This window comes from Panthera onca, chromosome D4, assembly GCF_046562875.1.
Source record: "Panthera onca isolate mPanOnc1 chromosome D4, mPanOnc1 haplotype 2, whole genome shotgun sequence".
NCBI lineage: Eukaryota > Metazoa > Chordata > Mammalia > Carnivora > Felidae > Panthera > Panthera onca.
In genome coordinates, this window is record NC_138351.1 from 3370577 (window position 1) to 3386337 (window position 15761).

The following is a 15761-nucleotide window of genomic DNA, read 5'->3' on the forward strand; positions in this document are numbered from 1 at the left end:
CCATCCGTGTCAGCAGAAGTGAGGCAGGAAACCCGTGGCATCACGTAGGGAATCGTCCCACCAAGATGACCTTCTAGTTCGAAGCAACCTTTCCTCGAAACCAGGGCTAGAAGTATTAACTTGGTATTACCACCAGAAGGCAGTCCACTGGCTTCTTCCATAAATAGCGTGGACAGGAGTGGGGCCATAAATAGCGTGGACAGGAGTGGGGCCATAAATAGCGTGGACGGGAGTGGGGCCATAAATAGATAGCGTGGACGGGAGTGGGGCCGTAAATGATAGCGTGGACGGGAGTGGGGGCCATAAATAGATAGTGTGGATGGGAGTGGGGCCATAAATAGATAGCGTGGACAGGAGTGGAGTGACCAGAGAAAGGGAGCTTTTGCAGATTGAAACAGACTTAAGGGACTGACCATATTTGTAAGGGTGACTCTTCTGTGGATCCTGATCTCAGCAAACCATGTGTAAGAAGATGTTTGTTTTTTTAACCATTGGGAGATTTGAACATGGCCTGCTGTTCGATGATATCAAAGACTTAAATTTTTGTGAGGTGTGATAGTGGCATAGCAGTTGAATGGTGAAGACGCCTTATGTGTTTAGAGACACACGCCGAAGCGTTGGCACGGTACGCAGTGTCTGGTGGTGCAGATAAGTCTTAGTCCCTCGTTTGGGTCTAAGAGTTGAGAAGCGTGGGTTTGACCTAAGGGTCAAGAAAGGCACCACGGACCCTTTAGGATCATGTCTGCTTTCCGGTGACAGGAAAGGGTACCCCAGCCCTGGTCCAATCATGACATCCAGGGGGTGTCTGCAGATGAAGCAGGGTGGGGCTTGGACCCTGGAGTGTTCCCTGTGGGGTGCCGTTCTCCTTCCAGCAAGGTTTCAGTTGCACAGGAAATACAGTGGGTTGAGGCCGTTGTGTGCCCATGACCAGGGCTGGCCCTCCTCCCTCATGAGGCTGTGCCCACGCCGAGATGTGGACGGTGCCAGCTGTCCCGCTGGGACCTGGTGGAGGCACCCCAGCTGCGCACCGCGAGGCCTCGCCTCTGCTCTGGCCCCCACACCCGCCGGAGGGCCAGCTCCATAGTTACTCTGAACCCAAGTGGGGGCTCAGGAGAGCATCCGCTGCTTGTCAGTTCACGAAACTGCCACCTTTCAGTTGGCAGCGCACAGCCATTCCTGTGTTTTCGTGCTTTTTTTCCTGATGTGGAGACCCTTTTCCCCTCGCAGACCCTGCTAGTGACTGGCTTTCTTGGAGCAGAGGCATTGCGTGTGCGTGCGTGTGTGTGTACTCGAACCTGTGTTGGGAGCTGGTCCGAGAAGGGACACTGGAGGCCCAGCGGGAGGGAGAAGTTTCAGCTCTGCTTTCTGGAAGAAAGCTGGGTTTTCCCTTTGACCTGCATCCCTGGTTTTCGTGGGATCCTCTTTGCGCTGCTGAGGGGTGACCTGGGGACTGGGCCAGAGGCAGCTTGAAATGAGCAAGTCAGCAGCCCTGGCCGCGGGCAGTGACGCATAGGGGCCACTGTCTGACGGTGGCACTCCCTCTGGCTGGCGCTTGTCTCACCTGCAGGGTCTCGCGGGCAAAGCGGGAGGCAGGTGCATGCCGTTTCTCTTTAAAAAGGAAAACTGGGAGTGGTTTTCAATAGCTGTAATTGGGGATAAAGAAGTGTTGAGGCGGATCCCCTTGTTGGGAGGCTTGGAAGGAGGGAAAAATGGGGCGTCTTCCAACGTCAGGCCTGGACCCAGCAGGCGAGACCCCGGCAGAGCCTGGGTCGGGCCTGGACACGACTGCCAGGCGGCCCTCTCAGGTGGCCGCTCTGCTAGGGCAGTGACTCCTGTTCCCACGTGAATTAGGGCACAGCAAGTTGTACACCGTGTAGTTTTGGCTTTGTTGCCATTGTCCTGCCAGTGGCCGTTGTTGTGAGGCCACCCGCCCCTCCAGGGACCACGGGCCCCCCCTTTTCCTCACCAGACCCCAAGAACTGCCCTCTGTGAGGGTGCCCAGCTGTGTGCTCGTACTGAGCCCCGAAATCACGTCTGTCCCTGCAGTGACTTGCCTCATCCCTTCTCGTGTGCACAGTGGGGAGAAGGATGCTGGACACCCCAGGGGCCGGCCTTCACTGGGGGGCTGGGAGGGGGCCGCCATCCAGCAAGCAGTTCCCGTTCCAGTAGGACAGGAGGACTCGAGGCCAGAGGGCACCCCGGGCTGGCAGGTGATCAGGACCCGAGGCCAGAGGGCACCCCCGGGTGTCGGGGGGGAGGGGGGGGCAAAGCCGCTCAGGGACCTGGATGGGGTGGCGGGACTGTTTTTTCTAAGAGAGCTGCACATTTGTTTCGTGTGGTTTTCGGGATCTTTCATTTTACGGTAAAAGCTCACCCACGGGTGAGGTATGAAAACAAACCATGCAGCGGCCAGAGAAAGTAGCAGGAACCATGCATCCACGGGCCTCTGGACAACACATCTGGGAGACGTTTCAGGCTGACAAGGTTTTACACAGACACACTTGCCTTTGTGACCTTGTTAATTAAAACTTGGAAGCAATTTTCCTCGGCGGTGGGTGCCCTCCAGCACCAGGCAGGGGGTTCTCGAGAAATTCCCTTCATATCAGGGAGAGGAATACCATTCCAGGAAGAGCCTCACATCTCACTGGGCAGGTATTGAGGAGGGAGGTTGGGGAGGGTGTTGGGATTGTCCTAACACCATGTGGTGGGTGGCAGGCAGGGAGAATGGGGTTAGCAACAGGAAGCACAGTACCTGAACAGTACTTTGGGATTTCACTCTCGTTTTAATAAAACCAAAGTCCACATTTCCAATTTCATAGTTTGTTTACAAAGAGAGGAGCTACATTTATTACTGTGTTTTTGCAACACCTCGTAAGCCTTTTGTGAAGATTAGATAACACCAAGTAGGTAAAGTGCCCGACACGGTGCCTGGTGCATGGCGTGAATGCACACCACCCACTTTGCCATGTACCGGGCGCCTGGCCCTCCACGAGCTGCCACAGCCCTCCTTCCCTCGTCCTCTATCAGCTTCCTGCACACGGCCGCTGCAGCCACGTGGAGATGCTTGCTCTTCCCTGTCCCCAGCCCACCCGAGCCCACCCCCTACCCCCCACCTGCTCCTGGGCCTGCCCTCGTATGCCGCCTTCCAGTCCTGCCCTGAAGGTAACTGTCCGTCCTCAGCGCTGCTGTTAGGGGTTGAATTGTGTCCCTTCAGCAAAGGTGTGCTGACATCCTGGCCCCCAGAACCTCAGGATGACTTGGAAAGCAGGTTGTTGCAGATAAAAGTAGTTAAATGAAGCCACTGTCGTGTGGATGTCCTGCTGCCGTGTTGGGAGCAGGTCCAGCATCGGGTGTGGACTCCTGCAATCTCAGGGGCTCAGACCTCGGCTCAAGCACGCTCCCACCTCCCTCTGCCCCACAGCCTTCTGGGAACGGGTTCCAGACTGCTCCGTCCTCCTCTGTTGGTGTCCCTTAGTGTCCCGACTCCACCGGGGTGTGGGGTGCAGGGTCCCCTTGGGACATGTGAGTCTCGCTGAGTCTCAGGGTGGGCACGGTGGTGGGAGCAGCTGGCAGGACAGAGAACCCAACAGCTGTGCGGCCGCTCATGGGCCAGCCCCCTGGGCCAGTGTGAAGGTCGTGTTCACCCTGTGCCCAAGACAATGGAACATTCAACCATGACGGGCCAAGCGAGAGCCACTGGAGAAAGGGAAGAGCTTCTTGCACACTTGAGTGTGGCCACCAGCCCCGGGTTTTCATTTTGCGCCAGGCCTAGCAGCTGCTGTGGCCAGCCCTGGTTGGGAGCCGTGGAGAGGTGCCCCAATGCAGAAATGATGCACAGATCCATTCGCTGCAACTGGGACCGGTTCTCGTGACTTGGAACCTGGGCACACAGCCTCACGATGACACAGGTGTCCGGGAGGTGTCCGCCACCAGGTGGTCGCCCTCCCTGGGGAGGGGCGGTCTGGCCGCCAGACCTCATACCCGGTGTGCAGGGTCGGCCAGGCTGCTCCTGCAGAGATGGGGCAGGGGTTGTGAGCCGCATCTCAGATTCCACAGCCCTTGGCAAGGGCACCCCCAGCCTGGTGCGACCCCCACCTCACTGGGTACATTTCTGAGGACGGTTTGGTGGGATATGGGGGTGAGCTTCAAAAAGAGAAAATGAAGCCGTGTCCTGTATGGCACGGAGCCTTGTCCCACATGATTAAAGTCTCTCCGGATCCTGGCACATAGAAGCCATTGTGCAGTTGTTGAACGCCTCCCCCCACCACCCGTCCACCTGAACTACTGTCACCCCCTGCTGGGTTTACTGTTGACTTGGGACAACTATAGGACTGCTCTTTCCCTCCACACCTTACTTTCCCTCGTTCAGAGGGCACTGCAGCCCAGGCTTTCTTTCACACTAGACTTAAACATTTGGGGTCAGGGACACGCACTGCTTGTGTGTGGGTGGAGCCGTGTCCCCCAATTCCACGTGCTGAAGCCCTAACCCCCAATGGGGCTGTGTCTGGAAGTAGGGTTTTTAGGGGGTAATGATGCGTAAACAAGGTCCCGATCTGATAGGACGTACCTTTAAAGAAGAGGAAGACAGCTCTCCCCACTGCCATGCAGGGACACGGAAGGTGGTGGTCTACAAGCCGGGCAGGGGCTTACCAGCACCTCGATCTCCGACTTCCCACCTCCAGAGCTGTGAGATGCGAGTTTCTGCTATTGCAGCCACCGGCTCTGTTAGGGCAGCAGGGGAGCCTGAGGCACACTGTCACCTTCTCTCTGTGCCTGCGTTTTGTGTTTCAGTCCATCTGCTGGAGCAGCACAAATGCTTCTAGAACCATCTAACACATTACTGGGAAGAAGCTGGTGGGGCCAGGGAGCACTTCCTCAGCCCAAAACCATATCTGTTTTGACCACTTCTAAACACGAAGTTGTGTCTGGGAAGCTGGGCCTGTGGGGTGACTTGCTTGTGACCCCGTAGCTAGTCACTGAGAAAGCCAGCCTTCTGTTCGTCACTTTGCCGCCCGTTCCCTGCAGGTGGTCAACCGCCATTTTAAAAGTGAGCCATGAAGACCTCATGTCATTCCCTGAGAACAAATACTTAAGCACAGGAAAATAAATAACTCCAGCATGAATATTTAAAACCAGGAAATTCAGAGTGTGATATTTGCACACTGGGAGGTCTAATTTGTTTGCTGTGCTGATCAGAGCAGAAAAAGCTTCCATGAGAATATTTGTGTATTCATAACTAGTGGTAGAAATAAATGAATCTTCCTGTGTACATCTTGTAGTGGAAAAAAAAAATCTATTTCATGGCAAGTGGCCTCAGGTCCTGTTTCTTCGGTGCCTCTCTTCTGGAACATAGATGCAACTCGGTATGCAGCATCCAAAGACGGAGTGGGGAAGAGGCATGCTGGCTGGGGACTTCCCGGGTGTTCCTGCTCAGAAAAAATACTTCCTCTGAGAAACAGCCTCAGTCAGAAGTGGGGAGAGCCTGTGTGCCGAGCACAGACAGGCAGAGCCATGATCCTACCACAGTGTTTCTTTCCAGAGAGGCTTTGCAGTCTCCTGTACCAACCAGCCAGTGTTAGCTCCAGGAACATTCTGCCCCACAGTCAATGCCCTGGCTGTGAGCCAGCTGAGGTATCAGAGCTCTTGATAGCTGCTCGGGAGAAATAGAGCTGGATGCCAGTTAAAGGTGATGAAGTAAAGGTGATGAACAGATTCTATTCAGTACCACTGCACCGGCGAGGGGGGGGGGGCGGGGAGGGGGCGTGGAAAGCTGAGCTCAACTCTGAACACAGGCCAAGGGAGGGTTTATGGCCAAGGGAGAGGGTGGGGTGGGGTCAGTGTGTGGAGGCGGATGGAAAGCCAGTTAGAGGAGACACCAAGGGCGGGGGATTGTTGGTGAAGGTAGGCGGGGTGATCAAGAATGGGGCTGACTCAGTGGGATTCTTGGCAGGCAGGGGCCGGGGCCCAGGGACCAACCTTAGGTGAGCGTCCTGGGAGCCTCCGGGGACTTTTGTCATCAGACAGGAGGAGATGCAGTTTGGGTGGGGGATGGATGGTAGGGCAGAATCTAGGTCACAAACTGTGTAGGTGTGGCAGGGGTTAGGGGGTTCGGGGAGGGGGGCAGACCCAAGAAGGCCCTCCTGGAGCTGCTCACAAGCCTCAGGAGTAGGAGCGCTGTCCAGCGTGGCTGGGGTTATCCAGGGCATGTGAAGCTGCTTAGCAGATGCCCTGTTCAAGGCACCCTTCCATGCCCAGAAGGAAGTCCAGTACGAACTGACTTTGAGCGTCCCAGCGGGGATTAGGGACAGCAAGCCCCGTTTCTGGGACTGCATTTGTGGCTGTTCCTGCTTTGGGTGGAGGAAGTTGTGCAGGACACTGACAGCAGAGGCAGGAGAGGGTTCTGGGTTTCCTTCTGTGTCTCATGGCTCCTGTAGTCCCCTTCCACCTTAAGGAGTGGCCAGTGGGGTGGGATGGTTGTCTGAAGACACAGGCTCATGCCCCAGGAACCGCCCTGAGAAGTCCCTTGACAATGGGTGGAGCAGGTGAATGAGCAGAACAGCACCAGTGTCCCTTGCTCCCTGGAGGAGCTCTGGAGGGCCGGCCCCATCCTTCACACACACACTCAGAGCAGCCAGAGGAGGGTCCCCTGGTGAGGAGGGGTGCTCCCCCACATCTCCTCTCCCTGGAAGGCTGCGCAGGCTTCACCGCGGCTGCAGGAAGGCACCTCAGTATTTATACAGATAACTGGAAATTTCCCCCGTGGGAGTGTGTCGCTGAAAGGAACGTTCTCTACTTCGCTCACTGTTGAGATAAAAGGGAAAAAAGCCAAACAGATCAAGACAGTCTTGACATTCACAGTTTTAGCTGCATTCCATTCATCATATTCCTGAGTTTTAACAAAAGTCGGACCTCCACCTGCAAGGGCCCCCTCCCAGCTTTTTTCTCATTCACCTGCATCTCCCCCAGGTCTTACAATTCCACAGGGAAACGCGGCTTTGGCAGCGCGCTGCTGGGGGCAGCGTGGGTCGGACCGAATCTCCAATCGGCGGGTGCGCCCTCCCGCGGGGCTCAGTCCAGTACGCGCTTTTCTGCCGCGCGTCGGGGCAGGCAGGATCCTGCCCTTATTTACAAGTTTGATGTTTTGTTCATCGTGAAGTTTTTTGCATTGATTTTGAAGTTTTAAAATACTGCCTTAGAATGTGATTCATCTTGATCACTGAGTTTTTTGTGGCAAATGCCTTAAATCTGCGCCTCCCCCGAGTGCCCCACCCTCCGCTTCCCCGCCCCTGCCCGCGCAGGAGCTGAAATTATTTTGCTCGCTGCTGGATCCTGAGGGCCTCCAGCGTGCCTTGGTACGTCAATACTGTGACCTCTCAGGTCATCAGGACACGTGAGGCGGGGGCGCAGAGAGGACCGTGGATACGGGCAACGGAGATGGGCGGGGCGCGGGCACTGGGGACACTGCCGAGCGGGATGGGTGCCCTCGGAGAGGAGAGGAGGGGCGGGGCGGAGAGCAGGCGGAGCTCCGGAGAGGGCGTGGTGGGCGAGGCGTAGGGCGGGCCCGGCAGCCCGGCTTCCGGGAGGCGGGTGCTGTCGCAGCCGCCGCTTCGGGGTCGCCGCGGGTGTCTGTGTGTCCCTCCTCCCTCAAGTATTCACGCCCGTGTCGCAGCCGGGGCCGGGGCAGAGGAGCAGGTGGGGCCCCAGGTAGCGGCACAGCCCGAGCGGGTCCTGTGCGGCACCGCCGCCCGCCCGCGGGTGACCGTCCCTCTGCACTCACCGCCGGCGCGCGCAAGAGTCGGTGCGCCCGTGCTCACTGCCGTCCCCCTCAGGTGTTCCGCGACCGCAGGTATCCGTCCCCGAAATTGTGGGTGCTGCGTGGAAGTCCATGCTTCCGCCGCCCCCGCAGGTGTCCGTGCGCCCGCACTCCTCGCCGCCCGCGTCCCCCGCAGGTGTCCCTGCGCCCGTGCTCCCTGCCCCCCCGCCCCCCGCAGGTGTCCCGGCGCCCAAGCTCCCCGCCGTCCCCGCCCCCCGCAGGTGTCCCTGCGCCCGCGCTCCCCGCCGCCTCCCCCGCAGGTGTCCGCGCCCAAGCCATGGTGGACGTGCTGGGCGGCCGGCGTCTGCTGACCCGGGACGGCGCGTGGATGGAGGCCGAGGAGGAGCTGCAGAACAAGGTGGTGGCGCTGTACTTCGCCGCCGGCTGGTGCGCGCCCAGCCGCGACTTCACGCCGCTGCTCTGCCACTTCTACGCGCAGCTGGTGGCCGAGGCGCGGCCGCCCGCTCCCTTCGCGGTGGTGTTTGTGTCGGCCGACGGCAGCGCGCAGGAGATGCTGGATTTCATGCGCGAGCTGCCCGGCGCCTGGCTGGCGCTGCCCTTCCACGATCCCTTCCGGCAGTGAGTGGGACGGGGTTGGGCGGCCGCGTGGAGCTCGTCCCTCCCCCCACCCCTCGGGCGGGCCTCCCCGGCGTCGCTCGTGGCCCCCACCCCGGGCCCCCGAGGAGTCCCGTGGGGCTGCCGCATCCCTGGGGACTTGGAGAGCCGGGCCCTGACTTAGCGGGTCTGCGTTTCCAAGGAGCTCTGGTGATGTGGCTGTTGCGGAGCCTAGCGGTGGTGGGACTCGGGGAGGGGTGTGGAAGCAGGAGAGGGTGCCTCGGGAGGCTCGCGTGGGAACTGGGTCTCTGCGTCGGCTGCCGCGAGCGGCTGGGGGCAGTGCCCAGGGGCGCACAGAACTCCAAGGCTGGAGGAACTCCTCTCTGCTGGCCGGGGTGCGGCTTGGTTATCGCTGCCAGGCCTGGAATTGCCTGAAAGTGAAGGTGTTTACCATTTCCACAGCTGTAGGAAGAACCAGGTCCCTGGGCTCCTGGGGTTAATGTCAGAGGCCACAAAAATCCCCGGGGGGTAGGGACCTGACTGGGGAGGAGGAAGAAGGTGGGAGAGAGGAGAGAGGAGGTGGGATGGAGGAAGTGGGATGGAAGAGGGAGGAGGAAGAAGGTAGAAAGGAGGGAGGAGAGAGAAAGTAGGAGGGAGGAGGGAGGACAGAGGAAATGGGAGGGAGGAGGTCAGAGGGAGGAGGGAGGACAGAGGAGGTGGGAGGGAGGAGTTGGGAGGGAAGAGGGGGGAGGAGGGGAGAGGAGGGAGGGTGGGGAGGATCTCAGGAGGGTTGGTGGACTGGAGTGTGGCTGGGCTCTGATTGCACCTTGGGGTCCCTGTTGTGGTGAAAGCATTTACACTCTGCACACGGTGTTACCCCACCATCCTTGTAATGGACATGGAGTGAGTTTCTGGGTGTGTTTTACAGGGCATGTTTCTCATTTATGGTCCTGGGGGGGGGGCTATCATTCAGTTGTGATGGACCCCCCACCTCCCTCCCCGAGCTGTCCTGATGAATTGGCTCGTGAACAGTTAAAAGTGGCAGGGGGCTTTGGAAAGGTCCGTAGAAGAACGTTTCTTCCCACAAACACATGCCGCAGGGACGCTGAGGAGGAGGTGAGGCTCAGGCCTTCCAGGTGGGCACCTGCTTCTTAGAGGCCTCGCTCCAGGAGCATCTTACAGATGTCTAGTTTATGCGACAGTGGAAACAAACCCAAGTGACAATTTTGAGAGGGTGAGTCCCAGTGACTTACTTGGCAGAGGGATTCGCCGTAGCATCTCCTCTGGTGGTGTTTGCGAATGCCTCTGATATGCTTAGCACCAGAGTTATGCACGGCCTTGGAACCAGTACAGGTTTGAAAGTGGCAGGGGGACCGTGTGGGTAACTAGGCAGCGCTCAGGGTCGGGGATTTCTTTGTGGCTTGATGGAGGCAAGGGGGCTCACTGCCGGGTGATGAGGCCCCTGTTGTGTATGAGGGCGGCCCTGATCCGGGAGTTTGGAGCCATTGGCGGTCACGTGCCAGCACCTTGTCCTGGTTCGCAGATGTGCCGCTGAGGCTCTGGAACCTGAGTCTCTGCTTAGAGCTTCTCCTCCCTCTTTCTCCTCGGGGCTACCTGGGATCTCGCTGGGGGACGGCCTTGCGGAGCTCCCTCCTGCTTCTCCTGTGCTGCGGTCAGAGCCCTTAGGGTCCACTGCAGGCAGCAGGAGGCCAGCGTGGTCTCCAGAAGAGTCCAGCGTCAGTTTTTCTGCTGGTGAGACCTTGTCCTTCCTCTTTCCAGACTGCACCACACTGGCTCTGTCCTTGCAGTTTCTGTGGTAGGAAGTGGGATGTTCTGTGAGAATGTTTGGAGCTACTCCCTTATTCTAGCCTGGATAGTGCTCTGCTCCCGCTAGGTCAGTCATGGTCAGGGCCCTGGGGCTTTCTTCCTCAGTGGCTACCCACTGAGTCCCAGGTGAGGGGAGGAGGGGGAGGAGGAGGAGGAGGAGGAATCACTGGGGAGCCACCACGGGTGCCCTGGGCATGGCTGGAGGCCACATGGCTGCAGGGCGTCGACAGCCCTAGACAAACATGTCTACTGAAGTCCCTGCGGCTGGTGCCTGTGTGCAGGTGGGCGAGCGGCCTGATTGTGGACACCAAGGACAGGTGTCCTGCCCATCTCCTTTCCCTTTGTTATGGGCCCAGTGCCAGCAGGAATTCCTGTCTCCTGCTGTCGCACGCAAGATCTGCTCAGTGGTGATTTTTCATGGCCTTTATGATTGTTTGTTAATAATGCTGGTACCCACTTGGGCTCTGGTACCCCAGGAGGCCCCCACGAATGACTCTGCCCCCCTCTGGTCTGCTCTGGCGCTGACCACCACCCCTACCGTGGGCCAGGAGGTTGGGATGCCTCCTGACAGGTTTGCACTGCACAGAAAAGGCACTTGGCCGTGGCATCGTTTCATGGGTGGAGAGTGGCTCCGTCCAAGCCACCCACTTGGTGGGGTGCCTGTGCCCCTGCCATCTCCCCAGCCTTGGGTTCCAGCTCCCCCCCACCTGCCAGGCCTCCTGACTCAACGTGTCCCCATTAAGCACTGAATCTGCTGAGTCTGGTTTCCTCCTCATTGCTACCTCCTTCAGGCAGGGCCTGGACCGTTGGAATATTCTAACCGCAGCCCCAGTGTCCATGTTTAATGGACTCTTGTTCTGGAACCCACCTCATCTTTCTTGTCTGAGGCAGGCCTGGTCCTGCTGCGCCTACCCCAGCTCTCCGGGGTCCCTGTGGCCCAGGGGGCTCAGTCCACGTCTTGCCCTGCCCTCCCACACTTGCCCCATACTCACCTCCTGCCCCAGCCTTCTGTGACCCCCTCTGCAGACTGGACAGCAGTGTTCCTGAATACCCCATACCTTTCCCACCTCCACAGTTCGTACACATACTTGCAGCCCCCCAACCCTGGAGCCCTCACTTCCCCGCCCAGCAGCCCCTCCTCCTCATCCATGCCACTGGGGACATGAGGGGCATTTCTGGCCCGGGAGGCCCATGCCTGTCTTGCGCCCAGTGCCACCCGTGTGAGCAGTGTCTCTAGCGTTCAGGGTGGAAGCAGCTGCTGCTCCATGCTTGGCGCCTGTGGGCCGCTCCTTGGCTGGAGCCACTGCAGAGATTTGCTGGCCTGGGGGGGGGGGAAGAGACTGGAACCAGCGTTGCCATGACAACCCAGAAGTGGCTGTGCCAGTGGAGGACGCGCTATTAGGTGAAGGGAGGGAGCCACTGTCGCAGCAGCGCCCGCCCTGAGCTGGGCCCTCGGGCTCCCCCAGAGCATACCGCGCTCAGAGTGCTCATGCCTGCACTCTTTGCGGCCACGGGGCTCTCCTTCCAAGGCGCCGTCCGTTCCCGCAGGACACCGCGCCCGAAGCTGGTGGAGACAGTGCTTGCGAGCCTCTCCGTGCAGCTCCAGGGTTACGGTCGTCTCCACGCAGACGCTGCCAGGCTGGGGATTCGAGGGCCCACACGGCTGACTGCAGATACTCTGGAGCCAATGTCTGTTCCAGACTCCTCCTCACTCCTCAAAGCCCAGCCTGCCTGCACCCCCCTCCGCCCCTGCCCGACACCTGTCAGAGCTTGATTTAATGTTTCGAGGGAGTGAAACAGCAGCAGCAGCAGCCCAAAGCTTAAACTATAAAGATTTACTGATGGGCTTCAGTTACACGCCCAGCAGCCAGGAGCTGGTCTCCAGGGAGGTGGGAAACCACCGAGGACAATTTCATGGCTCTGCTTTCTGCCATGCCTGCCTCATGCCGAGGCTGCAGCCAGGGGCCACTTGGCAAATGCAGTCTCTCCTCATGGTGGCAGAGTGGCTGCTGTGCCTCGGGCTGCGTAATCTCACACCCTCCACTCTCCTAGCTCACACGAAAGTGTTCCGTGCAGTCGCACTAGTTCTGAGTCTGCTGGTTACCCGTTCCGGTGCTGGTTGGTGTAGCCAGCACTCAATGGCTGTGCTGCATTGGACCGCTGGCCCACCTTGGGTTGGACGTGGCTCCATCAATAACAGCCAGTGTTTTCTGAGCATTTACGTGCCAATCCCTTAGCTCTCCCGTATGCATATTAACTATCTAAACCTCACAACAACCCAGGGAGGTATTTCCCATGGTACAGATGGGGAATTTGGGGTACAAGGAGGTTAGCTAGCTTGCCCAAGTCCTACAGCTAGTGAATACCAGAAGGTGGAGGGTCACGGATGCTGAGCAGGGAGCCACATGCCTCTACCGCCCAGGCCATCAAGGGCACCGTTCTCAGCTTCCCTTACTGCCTGCTCTCTCCCCCATCCCCAGGGTGACTGGATGGTGGAGGGAGGGGGATGCAGGCGGCCCTGGGAGACTGGCAGGGTTGCATGCTTCAGCAGGCGTGAACCCAAGGGATTGTGGGCTCCACCCACCCCACCCCAGCAGGGACAGGAAACTCTGCACTTGTAATGAGCTCCCTGGTGCTGCTGCTGCTGGTCTGGGAGCCCTGTGCCCTTAGCACTGCTGCTGCACACGTGGGGCACCTCCTGGCCTTGGGGGTAAGCCCCGGGCCCTGGGTAGCAAAACCCCCGCGGGACCATTCTGATGTGGTGGGCACTGCCCGCCCCGCCTTGCCCAGGGTGAAGACCCTGCACTGACCCATCTGCCTGAGCTGCTGGACAAAGCTGGTGGCAGCCTCTGGCCACCTCCCTGCAGTCTTCAGGCCAAGGGCTGTGCAGCCGTTTCTCTTTTCCCCATGTGTTTGTCTTATGCTTTGGGGGAAAGCAAGTTTCATAGGCCCTTCAAATTTCTGGGGTTGTTCAGCATCCTTAAAACACTAGTGGGGGGTCTTCTCCACCCCCCAGCCTACCCCTGAGTTGCCGGGCCAGCTGGCTTGTCAGCAAAGGCCTCAGCTGGTCCCGGGGCTGGCGTCTCTCCATGTCTGTGGTTTGTGCGTGTCAGCCCTGGTGTCTGTTCCACAGATGATGATCAGTCTTACATAACACTTTTTCTCTCCTCCTTGGCTGTTTCTTCCTCACGTGAGCAACAGCTTCCAGAAGCTGCCGGAGTGGCAGCCGTGTGCAGGTTTCCTTCGGGACCTGGTGGTCCTGGCAGCAGTCGGGTATAGTAGGAGTGACCTCGCCCACCTGCCTGCGTCTGCAAGCAGGGTGGAATCCGCCGTGGGCCCAGGACCGATGTTCCCGTGCCTTCCTTTTCCCCTGAGCAGTGCTGGTAGTGCCTTGGCCCGTTAGGTCTTCCCGCAGCCAGGTTCGTTTTGAAGCTCACCAGATCTTGTGCGTTTCTCTGCTGTGACTTCTTTCCGCCGTCTGCCTTTCCTAGTGTCTGCTGCATCAGTCCTGTTCTTGCCTTTTGAGTCAGTCACACAGCTCGTCTACAAGTCGTTTGGAAAAGTGTGTTTAGGACCACAACTTCCTATGTCTAATTGTGTCTACGGCTGCAGATCAGAAGTGTATTCCATATTGTTCCCTTTTGATTGTGTTGTGGTCTGTATCGCTGTTTCACATGTAGTGGTAGTGTATGGTTAGTTAGTTTTTAGACTCATTCCAAAAGCTGCATTGTATTGGTGTCCCGTTTTTATTGCGTTGTGGTCTGGTTAAGTGGTCTGTGTGCTCTTGCTTATTTGAAATTTTGTGACGATCCCTTGGTGGCCGAGAACATGCTGGGTGTGTCACGGTCCCGTGGACGTTTGAGAAGAGTCTCTCTTCCTTTGGGTGGAGGCAGGAGGTCTTCTTCCCGCTTGATTTATGCCTTTGTGTTTGGCCTGGGTGCCAGAAGGCAGCAGGAAGACCTTGATGGAGACGTGATGGGGAGACTTGGTAACAGGAGGGTTTCAAGTGCATTTTTCCTTCCACGCAGACCCACAGTCCCTAGGGTGACAGGTGAGTGCAGTCACATTACTGAATGAGAGACACTTGCAAGGTGGCCTTGGGAATGGGGAGGGGTCTTCATCAGCTGCCCTGTCTTGAGGGCACTCATTTAGGAGAGGGTTAAGGGGAGAGACAAAGGAGGTGGTTGCTCCTTTTCCTACGTCAATGCAAATAATACTTGTTACACGTGACGGAAAAAGTAGCCAAGAAATGTGTCGTCCATAATGTAAATCAGCCTCTCCTTGAGTTTGAGGGGCAGAAAGTCTCACACAGCTTTGTTGGAACTCACAGAGTTTTAACACTGATGGTTGTGTGTACCTGGTGTTTTTCAGCCTCTTGAGACAGAGGAGGGATATAAATTTATTGGGGCATATTTGTGGGTTTAGAATTGTACCGTCCAATATGGTAGCCACCTGCCACTCGTGGCTACTTGAATTTAAATTAACGAAGATGAGAAATTCAGTTTTGCTGGCGCTCCTCCACCTCTTGGGTGCTCTGTGGTCCCACGCAGCTGTGGCTCTGGGATGGGCAGCCCAGGCTCAGAGCAGTCCCCTCCCTGTGCACGCCCCTCTGGGACAGCACACCTGTCCCCTCCCTGGGACACCCCCAGGACAGGCTCGCAGCAGGGAGAGAAGGTGTGGGCAGGCTGGGGGCTAAGGCTTTGCACGGCCAGCCAGCCTTGGGGACGTGGGTGTGGCGGCCTGCCCACTCCCCCGCTGACCCGGTCCTCCCTCTTCTCTCCCGCAGGGAGCTGAGGACCAGGTACCACATCACAGCCATCCCCAGGCTGGTGATTGTGAAACCAAGCGGGGAGGTCATCACCGACAAAGGGCGGAAGCAGATCCGGGAGCGGGGGCTGGCCTGCTTCCAGAGCTGGGTGGAGGCGGCCAACATCTTTCAGAATTTCTCCGGGTGACGCCGGGGGTCTCAGGGGCACCTGCTGCTGCATCCTGAGCACGGGAAGGGGAGCGGCCGTTTCCTCCCCGCCCGCACTGGTATGGTTTATGTCCCGGCAGACAGAAACACTGCCAGGGAGGATCCCGTAGCCTGCGGATCCTTATTTCTATCACTCTTAGCAGAGCTGTCTTCACGCGAGCCTGAGTATGCTCCCGTTGGGCTCTTGGGAATCCATGGAAAACGCATCTTTATACCACTCCTCAGGTGAAAGAACACATTGACGAATACATCTTCTGGAGACCTACTTCGGTTAATGCTAAGTTCTCACGACTCATGTATCACTGAGGTTTGCAGAATCCGTACGCTTTAATAAACATTTCCGGCACAGCCCTCTGATCTCCCTCCTTGTCCCCGCAAACCAGGCGCTCGCACGGGGACAGTGAGCTGCTCCCCCAGTGCTGGTCTCCACACTGTGCTCCCGTTTCCAGTCTCACAGCTGCTCGAGGCCGCACGTTCACGGTGTCAAACCCGCGTCTCCTGCGGGTGCAGATGGGGCCAGGCAAGCGGGAGCCACCACAGGCTCTGCCAGGAGCCCTCTGCCCTCGCACTGCCGGCCACCGCTGGCACACC

General features: G+C 58.3%; 1 protein-coding gene across 2 annotated transcripts; it reads left to right on the top strand.

Moving 5' to 3' along the window:
• Positions 1-6764: 6764 nt before the first annotated feature.
• NXNL2 (nucleoredoxin like 2) lies at positions 6765-15518 on the top strand. Of its 2 annotated transcripts, XR_009603250.3 has the most exons (4): positions 6765-7846; positions 8074-8392; positions 14982-15229; positions 15314-15518. XR_009603250.3 is itself a non-coding variant. In XM_060610253.3 (3 exons), the coding sequence occupies exons 2-3, from the start codon at positions 8091-8093 to the stop codon at positions 15148-15150; spliced, it is 471 nt and encodes a 156-aa protein (XP_060466236.1). In that variant the 5' UTR covers positions 6765-7846; positions 8074-8090; the 3' UTR covers positions 15151-15518. The 2 variants fall into 2 exon arrangements, 1 of the variants encoding a protein (XP_060466236.1); XM_060610253.3 differs by having other exon boundaries at positions 14982-15518.
• The last annotated feature ends 243 nt before the right edge of the window (positions 15519-15761 follow it).